This window comes from Amblyraja radiata, chromosome 30 (genome assembly GCF_010909765.2).
Source record: "Amblyraja radiata isolate CabotCenter1 chromosome 30, sAmbRad1.1.pri, whole genome shotgun sequence".
In the NCBI taxonomy this organism is placed as follows: domain Eukaryota; kingdom Metazoa; phylum Chordata; class Chondrichthyes; order Rajiformes; family Rajidae; genus Amblyraja; species Amblyraja radiata.
Genome location: NC_045985.1, coordinates 25,978,635 through 26,001,816, shown reverse-complemented (window position 1 = coordinate 26,001,816; position 23,182 = coordinate 25,978,635). Strand labels below are relative to the sequence as shown.

Genomic DNA, 23,182 nt, shown 5'->3' with positions numbered 1-23,182 from the left:
TTCTGGATTGATATTTTTGAAATAATTTCAGAAGTTATTAATACAAAACTGGATCCAAACTCAAAATTAATAATACCTGGAATATCAGAGCAATGTTTAACACTCACAACAAGCCAAAGAAATTTCCTCGACTACAGTATAATAACCGGGAAAAAATTAATATTAAAATTTTGGAAAGGCCCGACGACCCCCACAATTAAAATGTGGATTGTGGAAATGTCGGAGACCCTATATCTAGAAAGAATTAGACTTGTCTTAATGAACAAACAAGAACTTTTTGATAAAATATGGACTCCATTCATTAATTATCTGACGGGATAGATTGGCCCAGCACGAAAACCCAACTGAAACTTGAACTCAGGATTAGATGAAAAGTCATACTTTATAATCTACGAACCTATCTCCAATGACGTATTATAAGTAATCCATTCCACCTTTTATGTTTTTTTTGATATTTGTAACTTTTCTCTCTCTTTCTCTCTTTTTCTATATAAAAAAAAAACACTAGAAGTAGAAGTAATCGACAATTGAAAATTTTAATAATGTATGACTGATGTATATGAAAAGTTTTTTTACTATAATATGCAACTATACTTTATAATATGTCTACTTCTAATAAAAATATTATTAAAAAAAAAAAAATAAGGAATCAAGTGTAGTCTTTCGGCTGGCTGGTTAGCACGCAACAAAAGCTTTTCACTGTACCTCAGTACACGTGACAATAAACTAAACTGAACTGAAGTCATTGCACTGGTTTCAAAGTCATCTTGTCGAGTCTCATTGTTAATAACTCGTTTTCACCTAGCCCACTGCTAAAAGAAGGGTCTCGAACCGAAACAATAGACAATAGACAGTAGGTGCAGGAGTAGGCCATTCGGCCCTTCGAGCCACCACCGCCATTCACTGTGATCATGGCTGATCATCCACAATCAGCACCCCATTCCTGCCTTCTCCCCATATCCCTTATTTCCGCAATCTTTAAGAGCTCTAACCCTCTCGTGATTGCATCTAGAGAACCAGCCTCCACTGCTTTCGGGGACAGGGAATTCCACCGATTCACAACTTTCTGGTGAAAAGGTGTTTCCTGATCTCCATTCTAAATGGCTTACCCCTTATTCTTTAACTGTGGCCCCTGGTCCTGGACTCCCCCAACATCGGGAACATGTTTCTTGCCTCTAGCATGTCCAATCCCTTAATAACCTTATTTGTTTCAATAAGATAGCCTCTCATCCTTATAAATTCCAGTGTATACAAGCCCAATTGCTCCATTCTTTCGACATATGACATTCCCGCCATCCCGGGAATTAACCTCGTGAACCTACGCTGCACTGTCTCAATAGCAAGAATGTCCTTCCTCAAATTTGGAGACCAAAACTGCACACAATACTCCAGGTGTGGTCTCACTAGGGCCCTGTATAACTACAGAAGGACCTCTTTGCTCCTATACTCAACACCTCTTATTATGAAAGCCAACATGCCATTTGCTTTCTTCACTGCCTGCTGGACCTGCATGCTTACTTTCAGTGACTGATGAATAAGGACATCCAGATCTTGTTGTACTTCCCCTTTTCCAAACTTGACACAATTTAGATAGTAATCTGCCTTACTGTTCTTGCCACCAAAGTGGATAACCTCAGTTTTATCCACATTAAACTGCAACTGCCCACTCACCCAACCTGTCCAAGTCACCCTGCATTCTCATAGCATCCTCCTCACAGTTCACACTGCCACCCAGCTTTGTGTCCTCTGCAAATTTGCTAATGTTACTTTGAATCCCTTCATCCAAATCATTGATTTATATTGTAAATAGCTGCAGTCCCAGCATCGAGCCTTGCGGTACCCCACTCGTCACTGCTGGTCCCAGCATCGAGCCTTGTGGTACCCCACTCGTCACTGCTGGTCCCAGCATCGAGCCTTGTGGTACCCCACTCGTCACTGCTGGTCCCAGCATCGAGCCTTGTGGTACCCCACTAGTCACTGCTGGTCCCAGCATCGAGCCTTGCGGTACCCCACTCGTCACTGCTGGTCCCAGCATCGAGCCTTGTGGTACCCCACTCGTCACTGCTGGTCCCAGCATCGAGCCTTGTGGTACCCCACTAGTCACTGCCTGCCATTCTGAAAGGGACCCGTTAACATCACTCTTTCCTTCTTCCGGGGAAGCTGCCTATCCCACTGACTTACTCCAGCATTTTGTATCTACCTTCGTAAACAATGTCGTTTCCTTTACCATCGTCACTTTTTTGCATATCCATCATTCATTTCTTCTGATTCTTTCTATATCACTTTCTATATCTCTCTTTTCCCTCTCCCCCGACTGTCTGAAGGGTCTCGACCCGAAACATCACCCATTCCTTCTCTCCAGAGAAGCTGAGTTACTCCAGCTTTCTGTGTCTATCTATCTTCATATGGGTTTGGCTTAGTTTACAGTGCCCTCCATAATGTTTAGGACAAAGACCCATCATTTATTTATTTGCCTCCGTACTCCATAATGTGAGATTTGCAATAGAAAACAATCCTCAAGCGGTTAAAGTGCACATTGTTGGATTTAATTAAAGAGCATTTTTATTCATTTTGGTTTCACCATGTAGAAATGACAGCTGTGTTTATACATAGTTCCCCCATTTCAGGGCACCATCATCCACATTTCGTTTGGATCTCAAGGGGTCCAAATGACAATAAATTGAATTGAATTGAATGTTTGGGACACATGGCTTCACAGGTGTTTGTAATTGCTCAGGTGTGTTTAATTGCCTCATTAATGCAGGTATAAGAGAGCTCTCAGGACATAGTCTTTCCTCCAGTTTTTCCATCACATTTGGAAACTTTTATTACTGTTTATCAACATGAGGCCCAAAGTTGTGACAATGAAGTCAAAGAAGCCATTATGAGACTGAGAAACAAGAATAAAACAGACATCAGCCAAACCTTAGGCTTACCAAAATCAACTGTTTGGAACATCATTAAGAAGAAAGAGAGCACTGGTGAGCTTACTAATCGCAAAGGGACTGGCAGGCCAAGGAACACCTCCATAGCTGATGACAGAAGAATTCTCTCTATAATAAAGAAAAAAACCCAAACACCTTTCCGACAGATCAGAAACATTCTTCAGGAGAGGTGTGGATCTGTCAATGACGACTGTCCGCAGAAGACTTCATGAACAGAAATACAGAGCCTACACTGCAAGATGCAAACCACTGGTTAGCTGCAAAAATAGGATGGCCAGGTTACAGTTTGCCAAGAAGTACTTAAAAGACCAACCACAGTTCTGGAAAAAGGTCTTGTGGACAAATGAGACGAAGATTAACTTATGCAATGATGGCAAGAGCAAAGTATGGAGGAGAAAAGGAACTGCCCAAGATCCAAAGTATACTGCCTCATCTGTGAAACACTGTGGTGGGGGTGTTATGGCCTGGGCATGTATGGCTGCTGAAGGTACTGGCTCACTTATCTTCATTGATGATGCAACTGCTGATGGTAGTAGCATAATGAATTCTGAAGTGTGTAGACACATCCTATCAGCACAAGTTCAAACAAATGTCTCAAAACAGCAAGACAATGATCCCAAACATACTGCTAAAGCAACAAAGGAATTTTTCACAGCTAAAAAATTGTAAATTCTTGAGTGGCCAAGTCAGTCACCTGATCTGAACTCTATTGAGCATGCCTTTTATATGCTGAAGAGAAAACTGAATGGAACTAGCCCCCAAAACAAGCAATACAGGTCTGGCAGCAGAGCATCACCAAAGAAGACACCCAGCAACTGGTGATGTCCATGAATCGCAGACTTCAAGCAGTCATTGCATGCAAAGGATATGCAGTAAAATACTCAACATGACTACTTTCAATTACATGACATTGCTGTGTCCCAAACATTATGGTGCCCTAAAATGGGGGGACTATGTATAAACACTGCTATAACAACTACATGGTGAAACCAAAATGGATTTTAATTATAATCTGACAATGTACACTTTAACCACATGCGATTTTTTCTATTGCAAATTTCAAATTGTGGAGTACAGAGGAAATAAATAAATGATGAGTCTTTGTCCCAACTATTATGGAGGGCACTGTAGTTTATTGTCAGATGTACCAAGGTACCATGAAAAGCACATTTAGTTTGATTTAGTTTAGAGATGTGGTGCGGAAACGGGTCCTTCGGCCCACCGAGTCCACGCCGACCAGCGATCCCTGCACACTAACACTATCCTACACACATTAGGGGCAATTTACACTTATACCAAACCAATTAACCTTCAAGCCTGTACGTCTTTGGAGCGGGGGAGGAAACCGAAGATGTCTGAGTAAACCCACGCAGTTCACGGGGAGAACGTACAAACTCTGTTCGGACAGCAGCTGTAGTTGGGATCGAACCCAGGTTTCTGGCGCTGCAAACGCTGTAAGGCAGCAACTCTACCGCTGCGCCACCGAATTGGTTCTGCAAAATGAAAATTATCCCAAGTTTGTAGAATAGAGCTAGTGTATGGACCGATCGATGGACTAGGTCAATTGTCCTTCTGCAAATTGTCCCCCAGTGCGCAGGGAGTGGATGAGAAAGTAGGACAACATAGAACATAGTGTGTGATCAATGGTCGGCATGGGCCTGCTTCCATGCTATATCTTTCAATTGAGTTCATAATCGCAAACCAAAAGATTTTCACCTTTATTCTTAAACATGCCAACAGCTTGAATTTCCCAAGTAGTTATGGAACTAGGAATGATAAATTCCACCCTGGGAACACAAAAAAAACATAAATCACCATTAAATATCAGGAATGATATACATGTGAAGGCAATACATTTTCAATGGACGAGGAGGGACTTCATTGAAACTTAATGAATAGTGAAAGGCCTGGATAGAGTGGATGTGGAGAGGATGTTTCCACATTCCTTTAGGAAGGAGATGAGGAGGAATTTCTTTAGCCAGAGGATAGTGAATCTGTGGAATTCTTTGCCCTCAGAAAGCCGTGGGGGCCAATGGATGTTTTTAAGGCAGAGATAGATAGATTATTGATTAGTACAGGTGTCAGTTGCTATGGGAAGAAGGCAGGAAAATAGGGTTGGGAAGGAGAGATGGATCAGCCATGATTGAATGGCGGAATAGACTTGATGGGCCGAATGGCCTAATTCTGCTCCGATCACCATTGACCTTATGAGTTTAAGATCCCTACCTGTTTTTCCCTTTCACCAGGTCTGGGCATGTTTTCCAAAGTGTGCTGTGTGGGAAGTCACTGCGCACTTGAACTTGCATCTCATCGAAGAAATAGTCATCATTACTCCCTGCCGCTGAAGACAAGATTTCACCGTTGAGTTTTAATTCACAGCCTTGTTTCATTCTATTAATCTCAAATTAATCTCAACAAGTCAGGATGGAACCTGGGTCTCTACCGAGGTCTCTACCGCTGTGCCACCATGCCACCAAGTCCTGTCCCACTTAGGTGATTTTTTTCGGCAACTACAGGCGACTAGGCTGTCGCCACATGGTCGCAGGGTGACGCCTGTATGGTCGTGTGTTGTCTCCTCAAGTCGCTTAAAGAGTCGTAACGTTTTTCTTGTCGCCGCTGGATTTTGAAATGTTCAAAGCGTTTCGACGACTGTGGGCTTATCGTAGCTTGTCTTCTCCTGTCGTAGATGCTGTCGTAGGTTGCCGCCAGGATGACGCAGGTTGTTGCCAGGTGACGTTGGTTGGCTGACTTCAGTGAATTCCATGGGCGCCTACCTACGTCAACAGGTGACAGGTACCGGCGACTGAATTGTCTTCAGCTGTCGCCAACAGGGGCGTTGCTTGTCGTAGCTTCTTGCGAGTGGATGTAGGTTGACTTCGATTGTCGTAGGTTGTCACCTGTGTGGTCGTAGGTTGTCGTAGGTGGACGTCCTAATGGGTCGCCAGTTGTCGGTAGCTTGCCGTAGCTTGACGTCGACTAGGTGGTAGGTTGTCGTAGACATTGTCGTAGAGGGGGTCCTGTCGCCGGTTTTTCGGCAACATACTACGACTGTGACAGTCACCGACATTTGCCGGTAAAATTGCCAAAGTGGGACAGGCCCTTTCGTTATTTCTCAACTAAACTAAACTTTATTGGTTTTCATTGACTACAGTGCCCGTTGGAGGGATATGGACCAAGCGCAAGCAGGTGGGATTAGTGTAGTTGGGACATGTTGGCTGGTGTAGACAAGTTGGGCCGAAGGGCCTGTTTCCACGCTGTACCTCAAAACTATCAAACTGAATGGATACCAATAATTTTAAGCCCCATCAAAGCTAGTCCCATTTGCTTCTATTTTGCCCATCTTTATTACTAAAAGTCTGATCTTGACCGCTTTTGGCTCACTGTGGTGTGATTTCCGAGAGAATGCCGCCACCAACGGCTGTCATTTTTGGCCATCTCGCTCAGAGCCCCCCTCAGCCTTCCTGGACCAAGGATTTTTCCCACCAATGAAAAATCAGAGATATTAATGTTTTTAAATCATTTGCCATTCCCTCTGCTGCCCCTGCTGGAGGGAGGGGGAAGGACTATAAAACCAGGAAGTGGTGTGCCTCACTCAGTCTCTGCAAGATGGAGGAAGCCAGAGGGTAAGGTCTCTCTGAGCTCTGAATAACACTGAACACATGTCTACTCAACTGTGAGTGCCCTTAATGTGGTTTGAAAATGAAAATATGGTTGGTTTGAAGTAAAAAGGCACTGCCTGCAAATGGTTGTTTGGGGTTTTGGGTTGAAGTAAAAAGGCACAGCCTGCAAATGGTTGTTTGGGGGTTTGGGTTGAAGTGAAAAGGCACGGCCTGCAAATGGTTGCTTGGGGGGTTTGGATGGAAGTGAAAAGGCACGGCCTGCAAATGGTTGTTTGTCTAAACTTGACAACTTCCTGTTTACACTATATTGATTTTAGATAAAACGCTACCACTTACGGCTGTGAATTTTGGCCATCTTACTCAGTCCCCCTCTGCTCATCAGGTGCAGAGGATTCTTCCCATCAATGAAAAACAAAAGTGTTATTCGTGTTTAAAGAATCTCTCTCCTGTCAATCACGCCATGAAGGCCACACCTTTCCCGGTGGGAGGGGAGGGATTATAAAACCCAGAAGTGTGGGTGTAGCTCAGTCTCTGCATATTGGGGAGGGAGAGGTCACGACTGTCTGAGCTGTGAATCAACTGAAATCACTGAATGTCTACTGAACTGTGAGTGTGGTGTTTTGTGTGGTTTTATGGTGGTTTTTATGGTGGTTTCTCCCTGCTTGAAATAATATGAAACTGCATTTAAATGTGGTGGCCTTGCACCCTGCATGAAATGGTTTGAAACTGCATTTGAATGTGGTGTCATTGCACCCTGCATGAAATGGTATGAAACTACATTTGAATTTGGTGGCCTTGCACCCTCCTTGAAGTGGTAGGAAACTGAACCTGAATATGGTTGCCTTGCACCCTGCTTGAAGTGGTATGAAACTGCACTTGAATTTGGTGGCCTTTGCACCCTGCTTGAAATGGAATTTCAAGGAATAGCCGTGAGTCAACTGCCAGCCCATCAGCCGTGAATGAGCTGCCAGCACATCAGGCTTGAGGGAATGAGCTGCCACCCCAAGAATCCATTTGGCCCACAATGCCCATACTAGTCCTCTGGAGACTAGTAGTCCCTGCAGCCAACAACACCCATACTAGCGCTCCAGAAAGCCTCCCCCCCCCCCCCCCCCCCCCCCCCCACTGGCCACCAATATTGGAATTGGTGGAGAGGTGGAATATTGTGTCGGGGGACCAGCCCTCCCGTGTAAACATGGGACCCAACGGATCCCAGTCTAGTTTCCCTCTAAACCTGTCCTTTCCATGTACATATCCAAGTGTCTTTTAAATGGTTATGCTGTAGAACCTGCCTCAACTAACACCTCTGGCAGCTCGTTCCATACACACACCCTCTGTGTGAAAACCATGCCCATCAGGATCCTTTAAATCTTTCTCCTCTTACCTTAAACCTATGTCCCCTAGTTCTCCATTGGGGAGAAGGCAGGCACGGATTATTGACTGGGGACGATCAGCCTGGGGACGGACGCACGCTGGCTCAAAGGGCCGAATGGCCTCCTCCTGCACCTATTTTCTAATTTTCTATGTTTCCCCTACTCTGGGTAAAAGACAGCGCTTTCACCCTATCTAATATTCCACTCATGATGTTATGCACTACACTCTCTAAGATGATACAGCACAAAAGCAGGCCAAGGAGTCCATGCCAACCAAGATGTCCATGCTTGGGGCGGCCCGGTGGCGCAGCAGTAGAGTTGCTGCTTCACAGCGTCAGAGACCCGGGTTCCATCCCGATCATGGGTGCTGATTGTACGTTCTCCCTGTGACCTGCGTGGGTTTTCTCCGAGATCTTCGGTTTCCTCCCACTCTCCAAAGATGTGCAGGTTTGCAGGTCAATTGGCTTGGTATAAATGTAAATTGTCCCCAGTGTGTGTAGGATAGTGTTAGTGTGCGGGGACCGCTGGTCGGTGCGGACGTGGTGGGCCGAAGGGCCTGTTCCCTCTCTGCCACAGAGAGGTAGTTGAGGCCAGTTCATTCTCTGCCACAGAGGGTAGTTGAGGCCAGTTCATTGGCTATATTTAAGAGGGAGTTAAATGTGGCCCTTGTGGCTAAGGGGATCAGAGGGTATGGAGAGAAGGCAGGTACGGGATACTGAGTTGGATGATCAGCCATGATCATATTGAATGGCGGTGCAGGCTCAAAGGGCCGAATGGCCTACTCCTGCACCTAATTTCTATGTTTCTATGTTCCGCACTGCATCCCTAAACTAAATAAATGCCAATAAATATATGCCCCATCTAGTCCCAATTGCCCGTGTTTGGCCTTTATCCCTCTAAATCGTTCTTATCCATATACATGAGCAGGTCCTAGAGTAAGAGTGATACAGTGTGGAAACAGGCCCTTCGGCCCAACTTGCCCACACCGGCCAACAATTTCCTAGCTACCCAAGTCCCACCTGCCTGAGAATGGTCCATATCCCTCCAAACCTGTCCTATCCATGTACCTGTCTAACTGTTTCTTAAATGTTGGGATAATCACAGCCTCAACTACCTCGTCTGGCAGCTTGTTCCATACACCCACCGTGACTGTGTGAAAAAGTCACCGCTCAGATTCCTATTAAATCTTTTCCCCTTCACCTTGAACCTATGTTTTCTGGTCCTCGATTCCCCTACTCTGGGCAAGAGACTGAGCGTCTACCCGATCTATTCCTCTCATGATTTTATACACCTCTATAAGATCACCCCTCATCCTCCTGCGCTCCATGGAATAGAGACCCAGCCGACAACCTGTATCTCAAAACAAAAAAGGTGTCTTTTAAATGGTGTTTTTGTCCCTGCCTCAACTACCCCCTCAGGCAGCTGGTTCCATACGCCCACACTTACATCTCCCCACATTATCCGCCGAATAGGTCTGGTTCCTTCTCAGCTCCATCGCGTAAAGGCAGCAGTCGAGGAAGGTCTTCCGACACTTCTTATCCCGCACCTTCTTGGCCCGATCCTCACACCGTTTCCTCATTGGGTTCAAGCTGATACCGTCCTTACAACAAGTCATCATGGTTTCATCCTTGTACTGGCCCACTAAGATACAAAAAACAGTTCACTTGCGCCAGGAAGAAGGATACGAGGGGAGGGATTTCTTTAGTCTGTGACATCACGGGTTGGCGTGAGAACAACCTTCATGCAGGGGCCACATCTATCACGTGTACCCATGGATCCCCCGCCCCCATCCCACCCCGGATGGCAGGCATCAAATCACATGTTCACAGAAGGTAGTCAAAAATGTTAGAGAAACTCAGTGGGTGAAATCCTTGCATGTCTCACCTGCTGAGTTTTTCCAGCATTTTTGTCTGCCTTCGATTTTTCCAGCATCTGCAGTTCTTTCTTAAACGTGTTCACAGAAGGTGCGTGGTCGTGGTGGGGCCGCATTTAGAGTATTGTGTTCAGTTCAGGGCACCATGTTGTAGGAAAGATATTGTCAAGCTTGAAAGGGTTCAGAGAAGATTTACGAGGATGTTGCCAGGACTAGGGGGTGTGAGCTACCGGGGGAGGTTGAGCAGGCTGGATCTCTATTCCTTGGAGCGCAGGAGAATGAGGAGTGATCTTACAGAGATCAGACAAAATCATGAGAGGAATAGATCGGGTAGATGTAGAGAGTCTCTTGCCCAGAGTGGGGGAATCGAGGACCAGAGGACATAAGTTCAAGGTGAAGGGGAAAAGATTTAATAGGAACCTGAGGGGCAACTTTTTCACACAAAGGGCGGTGTTTTACAATTTTACCAAGTCAATTAAGCTACAAACGTTTGCGTCTTTGGAGTGCGGGAGGAAACAAGATCTCAGAAAAAACCCACGCAGGTCACGGGGAGAATGTGCAAACTCCATACAGACAGTTCCTGTAGTCAGGATTGACCCAGGGTCTCCGGCGCTGTGAGGCAGCAACTCTACCGCTGCGGCACCGTGATGAGTTAAACTCCATTCATCTGCCCACACGTGATCCACATCCCCCTTGCTTTTATTTCATAGAAACATAGAAAATAGGTGCAGGAGGAGGCCATTCGGCCCTTCGAGCCAGCACCGCCATTCATTGTGATCATCCCCAATCAATAACCCGTGCCTGCCTTCTCCCCATACCCCTTGATTCTACTAGCTCCTAGAGCTCTATCTAACTCTCTCTTAAATCCATCCAGTGATTTGGCCTCCACTGCCCTCTGTGGCAGGGAATTCCACAAATTCACAACTCTCCGGGTGAAATTTTTTTTCTCACCTCAGTCTTAAATGGCCTCCCCTTTATTCTAAGACTGTGGCCCCTGGTTCTGGACTCGCCCAACATTGGGAACATGTTCCTGCATCTAGCTTGTCCAGTCCTTTTATAATTTTATATGTTTCTATAAGTTCCCCCTCATCCTTCTAAACTCCAATGAATACAAGCCTAGTATTTTCAATCTTTCCTCATATGACAGTCCCGTTTCAGATTGCCGAATTTAAAAAAAACTCTCCAAAGAAGCAAATGAACGAGATTGCGCTATTTCTTACGTTTTCCCATGTACTGCCTTTGGAGGTCAAGTGATCTTTTCATCCGCCCTTGTGTTTTGCAGGACAAACCTGTCAGGAGGCAACAAACAGTGAGTTAGAGCGGGCGGCACGGGGCACAGCGGTAGAGTTGCCGCCTTACAGCGCCAGAGACGCTCTAGGAGCAGAATTAGGTAATTCGGCTCATCAAGGAGTGAAAGTAAGCGAGTTCAATGCCAGCATTTATTTCGAGAGGGCATGTCTACACAAACTGTGGTGTAACGCTGAGGCTCTGCGAGGCGCTGGTCAGGCCGCGTTTGGAATACTGTGAGCAATTTTGGGCCCCATATCTGAAGAAGGATGTGCTAGCTCTGGAGCCATTATGCCCTGTCCCTTATGACATTATGTAGAATTAGTAGCAGAATTAGGCAATTCGGCCCATCAAGTCTACTCTGCCACTCAACCATGATCTATCTCTCCTTCTTAACCCCATTCTCCTGCCTTCTCCCCATAACCCCAGACACCCGCACCAATCAAGAATCTATCTATCTCTGCCTCAAAATATCCACTGGCTTGACCTCCATGGCCTTCTGTGGCAATGATTCACCACCCTCTGACTAAAGAAATTCCTCCTCATCTCCTTCCAAAAGGAATGTTCTTTAATTGTGAGGCTGTGCCCTCTGGTCCTAGACTCTCCCATTAGTGGAAACATCCTCTCCACATCCACTCTATCCAAGCCTTTCACTATTCGGTAAGTTTCAGTGATGTTCCCCCCCATCTTCATTCATGTTTTTATAACATCTATTGAAGCCACTGTCACTTTAGAGTGAGGCCCAGTGCAAATTGGAGGAACAGCACCCCATACTTCACTTGGGTAGTTTACACCATAGTTTCCCTCTCTCTCCATCCCCTCCCCCACCCAAGTCGTTGTTACTGGTTGTAAAGTCGTCTTGTTGAGTCTCATTGTCTGTAACTCATTTTCACCTAGCCCACAGCTATGGGGGAGGGGATGGAGAGAGAGGGAAAGCAAGGGTTACTTGAAATTAGAGAAATCAATATTCATACCACGGGGTAACTCGGATGCATAAAAGGACACAAAGTGCTGGAGTAAATCAACGGGTCAGGCAGCATCTCTGGAGAACATGGAATAGGTGATGTTTAATAGAGTGCTGGAGTAACTCAGTGGGCCAGGCAGCATCTCTGGGGAACATGGATAGGAGACGTTTCATAGAGTGCTGGAGTAACTCAGCGGGTCAGGCAGCATCTCTGGAGAACATGGATAGGAGACGTTTCTGGTCGGGACCCTTCTTCAGGCTGATAGTGTGTCGGGGGAAGAAGAAAGCTAGAAATTGTCAAATTTTTGCATATCTTTCATTTATTTGTTCTGTATCTCTCCACATCACCGTCTTTTTCTGTGGTTTCGCACTGCCCTGACTTTCAGCCTGAAGAAGGGTCGAGTCCCGAGACGTCACCCATTCCCTTCTCTCCAGAGATGCTGCCTGTCCCGCTGAGTTACTCCAACTGCTTGTGTCTATCTTCTCTTCCACAAGTTCCGCTCACCTTCGCGAACCTTTGAGGCATCGTTGTTGGAAATAAAAGCCAGCCCAGCATCCATGAACACATGTACATTGTCCACACCTCCACCAAAACTGCAGCCAAGGTCGTAGGAGTTCATTCGTTCGAATAGCTACAACCAAACACATTATACAGACACATTGGTCAGGCCACACGTGAAATTAGTTTAACTCTGCACCCTGTTCGGCACAAATATTGTGGCCGAAGGTCCTGTTCCTGTGCAATACTGTTTAGTTTAGTCTACTTTGCAGATACAGCTCAAAAACAGGCCCTTCGGCCCACCGGGTCCGCGCCATCCAGCGATCCCCGCACACTAACACTATCCTATACACACTATTTGCACGTCTTTGGAATGTGGGAGGAAACCAAAGATCTCGGAGAAAACCCACGCAGGTCACATGGAGAACATACAAACTCCGTACAGACAGCACCCGTAGTCAGGATCAAACTCGGGTCTCTGCCGCTGTAAGCGCTGTAAGGCAGCAACTATACCGCTGCGCCACCGTGGCCGCCCTGTTCTATGTTCTATGTCTAGAACAAACAGAGAACGTGGAAAAGTACAGCACAGCAACAGGCCCTTCGGCCCGCAATGTCTGTGCCGAACATGATGCCAAAACAGTTCCCGATGTTGGGAGAGTTCAGATCCAGGGGCCACAGTTCCAGAATAAGGGGTAAGCCATTTAGAACTGAGATGAGGAAAAACGTTTTCATCCAGGGAGTTGTGAATCTGTAGAATTCTCTGCCTCAGAGGGCGGTGGAGGCCGGTTCTCTGGATGCTTTCAAGAGAGAGATAGATACTCTTAAAGATAGCGGAGTCAGGGGATTGGTGATGTTTAATAGAGTGCTGGAGTAACTCAGCGGGTCAGGCAGCATCTCTGGAGAACATGGATAGGAGACGTTTCTGGTCGGGACCCTTCTTCAGGCTGATAGTGTGTCGGGGGAAGAAGAACGCTAGAAAGGGAGAAGGCAGGAACAGGGTACTGATTGTGGATGATCAGCAATGATCACGGTGAATGGTGGTGCTGGCTCGAAGGGCCGAATGGCCTACTCCTGCACCTATTGTCTATTGTCTATTGACGTTTGCCTGCACTTGATCCATTTCCCTCCATATCCATCTGAATGCCTGTTAAAGGCCACTATCGTATCTGCCTCCACCACCACCCCTGGAAGCGCGTTCCAGGCACCCACCACCACCACCACCACCCGTGTTTAAAAAACTTGGCCCGCTCATCCCCATGTCCATCCTGCCAGGGCTTGAGGGCCTGAACTATAGGGAAAGGTTGGGCAGGCTAAAACTCTATTCCTTGGAGCGCAGGAGGATGAGGGGTGATCTTATAGAGGTGTATAAAATCATGAGAGGAATATATGGTCTTTTACCCAAGTGGAGGAATCAAGGACTGGAGGAAATAGGTTTAAGGTGAAGGGGGAAAGATTTAGTAGGAATCTGAGAGGCAATTTTTCCACAATGAGGGAGATGGGTGTATGGAACGAGCTGCCGGAGGAGGTAGTTGAGGCTGGGACTACAATAACATTTAAAAGACACTTGAGCAGATTGATGGACCGGAATGTTGAGAGGGATATGGGCGAAACGCGCGCCGTAGAAAGCATTTTATCGGGATGCATTACAGCACGGTTTGGGAACAGCCGTCCAAGGCTGCAAGAAATTGCATCGAATTGTGGACGCAGCCCAGACCATCGCGCAAACCAACCTCCCTTCCATCTACACCTCACGCTGCCTCGGCAAGGCCAGCAACATAATCAAGGATCAGTCGCACCTCGGCCACTCCCTCTTCTCCCCTCTCCCATCAAGAAGTGTGCAAACACACATCTCCAGATTCAAAGGCAGTTTCTTCCCAGCTGTGATCAGGCAACGGAACCATCCTACAATAACCAGAGAGCAGTCCTGAACTACTAGCTACCTAATTGGAGACCCTCGGACTATCCTTGATCGGACTTTACTGGCTTTACCTTGCACTAAACGTTATTCCCTTTATCATGTATCTGTACACTGTGGACGGCTCAATTGTAATTGCATATTGTCTTTCCGCTGACTGGTTAGCATGCAACAAAAGCTTTTCACTGTACCTCGGTACACGTGACAATAAACTAAACTAAACTGAACGTACCTGTTTGGTTGTAAGTTTATTCTTGCTGTTGAGGATATAGATTGCGCTGTCCACCATCACGAGAGATGCTTGTCCTGCATCTCCCATTTGAATCGTTATACCTGCGGGACTATCGGGTTCATATTCATTCCGCTCAACGTTGATCTCAATCTACAATGGACAGGAAAATTGCAGATTCTCAGCATTGATGTTACACCTTTTTCTGGAATAGTCATAGAGTGATACAGCGTGGAAACAGGCCCTTCGGCCCAACTTGCCCACACCGGCCAACATGTCCCAGCTACACTGGTCCCACCTGCCTGCGTTTAGTCCATATCCCTCCAAACCGGTCCTATCCATGTACCTGTCTAACTGCTTCTTAAACGTTGGGATAGTCCCAGCCTCAAATACCTCCTCTGGCAGCTCGTTCCATACACCCACCACCCTTTGTGTGAAAAAGTTGCCCCTCAGGTTCTTTCCCGCCCTCACATGAAACCTATGTCCCCTGGTCCTCGATTCCCCTACTCTGGGCACAAGACTCTGTGCGTCTACCCGATCTATCCCTCTCATGATTTTGTACACCTCTATAAGATCACCCCTCATCCTCCTGCGCTCCATGGAATAGAGTCCCAGCCTACTCAACCTCTGCATGTAACTCACACCCTCTAGTCCTGGCGACATCCTCATAAATCTTTTCTGAACCCTTTCCAGCTTGAAAATATCTTTATGTTTAGTTTTGTTTAGTTTAGCTCTTGGGGCTAACAGAATCAAGAGATATGGGGAGAAAGCAGGAATAGGAAACTGATTCGGGATGATCATCCATGATCACATTGAATGGCGGTGCTGGCTCGAAGGGTCAAATGGCCTAATCCAGCGCCTATTTTCTATGTTTCTAAGTAGAGCTACAGGGCGGAAACAGGCCCTTCAGCCCACTGGGTCCACGCCGACCAGCGATCCCCGCACACCAACACTATCCTACACACACCAGGGACAATATTAACATTTACACCAAGCCAATTAATCTGCAAACCTGTACGTCATTGGAGCGCGGGAGGAAACCGAAGATCTCGGAGAAAGCCTGCGCAGGTCACGGGGAGAACGTACAAACTCCATACAGACAGCACCCGTAGTCAGGATCGAACCCGGGTCTCTGGCGCTGTAAGGCAGCAACTCTACCACTGCGCCACCGTGCCACCCTAATACAGTATTTTACATACAGTAATATTTCAATAATCCTGAATGTTCTGGACTTTGATGGTGGTGGGCAGGCATTTTGGGATTTTTGAATATTATTTCTATTAACACACTTTTATAGTCACCAAACCATAAGGGTTGAAAACAGTTAGAAAGAACTGCAGATGCTGGTAAAAATCGAAGGTTGACACAAAATGCTGGAGTAACTCAGCGGGACAGGCAGCATCTCTGGAGAGAAGGAATGGGCGACGTTTCGGGAACAGGCCCTTTGGCCAACTCACAGAGTCTTACAACATGGAAACAGGCCCTGTTGGTATGGACCAAACGCAAGTAGGGAGGACTAGTGGAGATGGGACATGTTGGTCGGCATGGGTAAGATGGGCGAACGGCCTGTTTCCTGCGGTAGGCCTGAGAAAATCAGAATGCTGTTTATTTTTGTTCTAGTCATTGCTAGAAGGACTATTACAGGTATAAGATCACCCCGGCATTCCCTCTCTCTCCATACCTCCCCCACCCAAGTCACACCAGCTTCTCATTTTCACCCAAAAAACAGCAAACATGGCCTATTTCCTTCATCATCGTTACTTTTTTGCATATCTTTAATTCATTATTCTTTACCTCTCTATATCGATATCTCTCGTTTCCCTTTTCCCTAACCAGTCTGAAGAAGGGTCTCGACCCGAAACGTCACCCATTCCTTCTCTCCAGAGATGCTGCCTGTCCCGCTGAGTTACTGCAGTTTTTTGTGTCTATCATCGGTTTAAACCGGCATCTGCAGTTCCTTCCTGCACATAAGATCACTTCACCTCTGCTAAGTTAAATACACAAAATGCTGGAGTAACTCAGCGGGACAGGCAGCATCTCTGGAGAGAAGGAATGGGTGACGTTTCGGGTCAAGACCCTTCTTCAGACTGAGTGTCAGGGGAGAGGGAGATACATTGATATGGACGGGTAAGGTGTGAAAAAACAAATATCAAAGGGGATGGAGAGCAGATGTAGAATAGATCATTGTTAGCTAGGGGAAGGTGACAACGAGGTATATAAAGATAAAATGTAACCTGGAGGACTTTGTCTCTCTGTATGATTCGTTGTCAACTTCCCCGGACTAACAATGATCTCTTCTACATTTTCCTTGAGCTTCATCCTCCTTGATGTCTTGTTTTCATAAGATCATGTGATAGGAGTAGAATGAGGCCATTTGGCCCATCAAGTCTACACCGCTATTCAAACATGGGTGATCTGTCTCTCACTCCTAACCCCATTCTCCTGCCCTCTCCCCATAACCCCTGACACCTGTACTAATCAAGAATCTATCTATCTCTGCATTAAACGTACCCATTGACTTGGCCTCCACACCTTTCCGTTTTCACATCATGCCCTTCATATCTCAGGCTCTAAATTCTACAGCTTACACCCCAGCGGTATAAACATTGACTTCTCTAACTTCAAGTAACCCTTGCTTTCCCTCTCTCTCCATCCCTTCCCCTTCCCAGTTCTCCGACCAGTCTGATTGTCCGCCCGACTCATCTTCTTCTCGCTAACGATGCCCTATTCTACATTTTACTAAATCCGCAGCTCTTTTGATGTCTCGCTTTCCCATTTTACCTTCCTTATCTCTGTGTCTCCCTCTCCTCTGACTCTCAGTCTGAAGAAGGGTCTCGACCCAAAACGTCACCCATCCCTTCTCGCCAGAGATGCTGCCTGGCCCGCTGAGTTATTCCAGCACTTTGTGTCTATCTCCAGAGATGCTGCCTGACCCGCTGAGTTACTCCAGCACTTTGTGTCTATCTTCGGTGTAAACCAGCATCTGCTCCTTGAAATACAGATGGATTTTATAGAAACATGTAAAATTCTTAAGGGATTAGACAGGTTAGATGCAGGAAAAATGGTCCCGATGTTGGGGGAGTCCAGAACCAGGGTCACAGTAAGAATAAGGGGTCACAAAATTGCTGGGGAAACTCAGCGGGTGCAGCAGCATCTATGGAGCGAAGGAAATAGGCGACGTTTCGGGCCGAAACCCTTCTTCAGACTGATGGGGGGTGCGGAAAGAAAGAAGGAAAAAGGGAGGAGGAGGAGGAGCCCGAGGGCGGGCGGATGGGAGGAGACAGCTGGAGGGTTAAGGAAGGGGAGGAGACAGCACGGGCTAGCCAAATTGGGAGAATTCAATGTTAATGCCATAAGGCCGCAAGGACCCCAGACGGAATATGAGGTGCTGTTCCTCCAATTTCCGCTGTTGCTCACTCTGGCAATGGAGGAGACCCAGGACAGAGAGGTCGGATTGGGAATGGGAGGGGGAGTTGAAGTGCTGAGCCACCGGGAGGTCAGGTAGGTTATTGCGGACTGAGCGGAGGTGTTCGGCGAAACGATCGCCCAACCTACGCTTGGTCTCACCGATGTAAATCAGCTGACATCTAGAGCAGCGGATGCAGTAGATGAGGTTGGAGGAGATACAGGTGAACCTTTGTCGCACCTGGAACGACTGCTTGGGACCTTGAATGGAGTCGAGGGGGGAGGTGAAGGGACAGGTGTTGCATTTCTTGCGGTTGCAACGGAAAGTGCCCAGGGAGGGGGTGGTGCTGGAGGGAAGGGAAGAATTGACGAGGGAGTTGCGGAGGGAGCGGTCTTTGCGGAAGGCAGACATGGGGGGAGATGGGAAGATGTGGCGAGTGGTGGGGTCACGTTGGAGGTGGCGGAAATGGCGGAGGATTATGTGTTGTATTTGCCGGCTGGTGGGGTGAAAGGTGAGGACCAGAGGGACTCTGCCCTTGTTGCGTGTGCGGGGATGGGGAGAGAGAGCAGTGTTACGGGGTATGGATGAGACCCTGGTGTGAGCCTCATCTATGGTGGCGGAGGGGAATCCCCGTTCCCTGAAGAACGAGGACATTTCCGATGCCCTGGTATGAAATGTCTCATCCTGGGAACAGATGCGGCGTAGGCGGAGGAATTGGGAGTAGGGGATGGAGTCTTTACAGGGGGCAGGGTGGGAAGACGTGTAGTCCAGATAGCCATGTGAGTCAGTGGGTTTGTAATGTATGTCGGTCAGGAGTCTGTCCCCTGCGATGGAGATGGTGAGGTCAAGGAATGGTAGGGAAGTGTCGGAAATGGTCCAGGTGTATTGGAGTGCCGGATGGAAGTTGGTGGTGAAGTGGATGAAGTCAGTCAGTTGTGTGTGGGTGCAGGAGGTGGCACCAAAGCAGTCGTCAATGTATATAAGGGGTATAAGGGGTCGACTGGGTTGAGATCAGGAAAAACATTTTCACCCTGAGAGTTGTGAATCTGTGGAATTCTCTGCCAAAGGAGGCAGTGGAGGCCAATTCACTGGATGATATCAAGAGAGAGTTGTATATAACTCTTGGAGCTAATGGAATCAACGGATATGGGGAGAAAACAGGAACGGGGTACTGATTGTGGATGATCAGCCATGATCATATTGAAGCTGGCTCGAAGGGACAAATGTCCGACTCCTGCACCTGTTTTCTATGTTTCTATGTGAAAATACAGCATGGAACCAGGGCCTTCGGTCCTCCAAGTTCACGCCGACCGCGATCCCCGCACTCACACTACCCTACACACCCACCCACCCACCCACACACACAGGGACAATTTTAGCCTTCTAATCGCACCTCCGCCTCGCAGACATCTTTCACATCAATCCAGGCGGAGTTTGCGACCATCTCAGTATTGCCGCCGACACTGATGAAGTAGTAGAGGACGAGGCGGAAGGAAGGGACCATCTCCAAGCTCAGTGGCACAGTGAGTTTGGTCAGCAACGACTTCTGCACGTGGCCAATCTTCACAACCTTGCCTTTGCTGATGATCTACGGAGAGAGCAGCACTTTAGTCCAGTTCAGTCTAGTTCAGAGATACAGCACGGAAATGGGCGTTTTGACCCACCGAGTCCGCGCCGACCAGCGATCTCCGCACACTAACACTATCCTGCACACACTCGGGATATTTGACACTTATACCCAGCCAATTAACCTACAAACCTGCATGTCTTTGGAGTGTGGGAAGAAACCGGAGATCTCGCAGAAAACCCACGCAGATCACAGGGAGAAGGTTTAAACTCCGTACAGACAGCACCCGTAGTCATGATGGAACCCGGGTCTCTGGTGCTGCAAGGCTGTAAGGCAGCAACTCTACCGCTGCGGCACCTGCCACCCTTGTATTGCCACAGCAGCTATCTCACCACATGTGTACCCAGGGATTCAGCGTACCAGTGCGCATGACACATGTGTACGTTCACTTTTGTATGCGTTTCCATGCCTGAGCGTATGTGTTCACACACACATATTCACACCAACTCACAAACACACACTCATAAACATGCACATATTCACACAAACACACGCACACACATGCACATGTACACACACTCACAAACATGCACATATTCACACGCACACATTGTCATGTATACACGCGCGTGTGCGCGCATATGCACACACACATTAACAAGTACACACACATATGCACAGCGTAACCGGGACGCAGCTGGAGATGCCAGACGCTAGGAGCAAGGGCGGGTGGGAGGGTGAACCCGGGTAACGCCTCCAGCGCCTTCAAGCTCGGCTGCAGGAGGCGCCCCTGGGACACAAAGATAGCCAGGAGAGGAGAGGTACGTCAGTTCGCGGTAACTGCTCCACTACATCGAGCGCGCAGGCTGACCGGACTTTGGACTTGGAATAACGGTGTCAAAAATGGCAGCGCCCACATGTGAGAAATAAAGCACTATTGTGAACATTGGTGTGAAGCTTGTTGTTAACTTTGAATGCAGAAGGCAATGAGAATATTGGCACTCACCAGATAATAATAGAACTTGACTGCCTCAGCATTCGGTGCTGTAATGGCGCTGATATCAGCAGACAGCGAATTCTCAGGATCAAGCACATTCGGTGGCACCGAAATGTGGAGATAGTTCTTGTTCTCTGACTGGTACATTTGAATTTTCTTCTGTGCTTCTCTGATCTCCCCGTCCGTCCGATCTCCAGCGAATACCTGGCAGAGAGTTTTGTTGGTTTAGGTTTTGAGTTGAGTTGGGTTGGGTTGGGTTGGGTTGGGTTGGGTTGGGTTGGGTTGAGTGGGTTGAGTTGCTTTGGGTTGGGGTGTGTTGAGTTGGGTTTGGTTGGGTTGAATGAGTTGAGTTGGGTTGTGGGTTGGATTGAGTTGGGTTGGGTTATGTTGGGTTGAGTTGAGTGGGGATGAGTTGGGTTGGTTTGGGTTGAGGGGTTGTGTTGGGTTTAGTGGATTTGGATAGGTTGGGTTGGGATGGGTTGGGTTGGGTAATGTTGGGTTGGGTTGTGTTAGGTTGGGTTTGGTTAGGTTGGGTTGGGATGGGGTGAGTTGGGATGGGTTACGTTGGGTGGGCTGCATTTGATTGGGTAGATTGATATGGGTTGGGATGAGTTCGGTTGGTTTGAGTTAGATTGGGTTGGGTTAGATTGGGTTGGGTTAGATTGGGTTGGGTTGAGTTGGGTTGAGTTGAGTTGAGGAGTTGGGCTGGGCTGGGTTGGGTTGGGTTGGTTTGAGTTGGGTTGAGTTGGGTTGAGCTGGGTTAGGTTAAGTTGTGTTGAGCTGGGTTAGGTTGAGTTGGGTTGGGTTGGGTTGGTTTGAGTTTGATTGAGTTGGGCTGGGTTGGGTTGGTTCGAATTGTGTTGTTTGGGTTGAGTTTGGTTGGGGTGAGTTAAGTTGGGTTGGGTTAAAATGGTTTGAATTGGGTTGACGATAGACACAAAATGCTGGAGTAACTCAGCAGGTCAGGCAGCATCTCTGGAGAGAAGGAATGAGTGATGTTTTGGTTTGAGACCCTTCTTAAGTTGGGTTGAGTTGGGTTGGATTGGGTTAGGGTTATCTGCCTCCACCAACACCCCTGGTAGCTCGTTCCAGGCCGCACCACTCTCTGTGTCAGGAAGTTGTCCTACCAGCCACCCCATTTTGTCATAGTCATATGGTGCGGAAACAGGCCCTTTGGCCTAACTTGCGACACCAGCCAACATGTCCCAGCTACACTAGTCCTAGGTATGTTGCAAAGCCTACCTGAAGCGTCGTTGAAAATCTGTCGCTGCGGGTGTGCGCGATTTTGGCGCCGTTTAGAGGGGGGCGGGTTTAAAACGCGATTTTCTCTAGGCTGTTCAAATCGAAGATGTTCAGCCTAGTTAATTATTAACGAAAAATCGCTGGAAGACCCCGTCGCAAAAGCTATTATTAGTTTTAAAGGCCTCGTATAATAGTTATAGTAGTTTAAAAATCAATCTCTAAACCCGCGACCGCCAGCAACCGCAGGGTCTCATAAAGCAAATAGCAGAAGGTGGGCTGTATATTTTTACATTAAAAAGGGCTTCTAAAGATCCCTTTATACAAAGTTTAATATTACGAGTAGCTCATTTTGGGCCCATTATATCCCGCAGTATTTTTCTGGGCATTTGGGGGCACAAATCTACCGCAATGTGAACGTTCTAAACCAGCGCGTTCCACAGGGACCCACTGGAAAGCTGATTTAAATGGGCATTTATTTACAGCACTAAATTCCTTCCATTTGGTCTATAAATTAATGTAAATGAGATTTAAAAATCATGTTTTATTGTGAATTATTTGTGAATATTATTTGGACATTTAGGCTATTTAAAAATGTTAATCATTTATTAAGAAATGGATAGATGTTTAGATCTAGTAATTGAAGTCTGAAATTAGCTACAATTAGGTAACTAACTAATTATATGCTTTAATTTCAGGTCATCCAAGTAAGATTATTTTATATTTGTTTCAGAATGCTTCAATCTATGATAACTGAAAATTTCATTCAGTTCTCTTAATTTTTAAGAAAGTTATGGGCTTTTGACTGTCCACGATCACAGCTTTTTTGTTATGTCCATAGAAAATCAATAGGGAACAAGATGCTCATTTCCGAGTATGAAAATGGCCATAACTTTTTAAATACTTGAGATATGAAAGTGAATTAAGTGTCAAATTAAACTTATTTTTATGCTTTATCTGATGGGATAAATTACAGACTTGATTTTATAAATCTCAAAATTTTGTAACATTGCTACTAGTCCCACAACCTGTCTGTGATTGGCCCATATCCCTCCAAACTTAACCTATGCCATAGTCACTGCCCCAACTACCTTCTCTGTTCCATACATCCACAAACTTTTGCTTGAACAAAGTTACCCTCAGATTCCTATTAAATCTTTCCCCCTTTACCTCAAACCTATGTCCTCAGGTCCTCGATTTCCCCAACTTTGGGCAAGAGACTACCCGATCTGTTCATCTCATGATTTTATACACCTGTATAAGATCAC

At 46.8% G+C, this 23,182-nt stretch overlaps 1 protein-coding gene and 1 long non-coding RNA gene across 2 annotated transcripts in view; one reads left to right on the top strand and one right to left on the bottom strand.

Annotated features, from left to right (window-relative positions):
- The window catches only part of LOC116990202 (complement C4-like), a 134,878-nt gene that overhangs the window by 77,813 nt on the left and 33,883 nt on the right, over positions 1-23,182 (bottom strand). Inside the window, exons 12-19 of the mRNA XM_033047749.1 lie at positions 20,685-20,879; positions 19,505-19,699; positions 14,709-14,858; positions 12,568-12,694; positions 11,032-11,100; positions 9,385-9,579; positions 5,172-5,286; positions 4,662-4,732 (exon numbers count right to left, since the gene is read on the bottom strand). Coding sequence (XP_032903640.1) covers positions 4,662-4,732; positions 5,172-5,286; positions 9,385-9,579; positions 11,032-11,100; positions 12,568-12,694; positions 14,709-14,858; positions 19,505-19,699; positions 20,685-20,879 — 1,117 coding nt within the window. The remainder of the gene's footprint in view (positions 1-4,661; positions 4,733-5,171; positions 5,287-9,384; positions 9,580-11,031; positions 11,101-12,567; positions 12,695-14,708; positions 14,859-19,504; positions 19,700-20,684; positions 20,880-23,182) is intronic.
- On the top strand, positions 21,171-21,583 carry LOC116990204. The gene is made up of 3 exons (XR_004416467.1): positions 21,171-21,188; positions 21,322-21,356; positions 21,565-21,583. It is a non-coding gene; the product is annotated as an uncharacterized LOC116990204 (long non-coding RNA).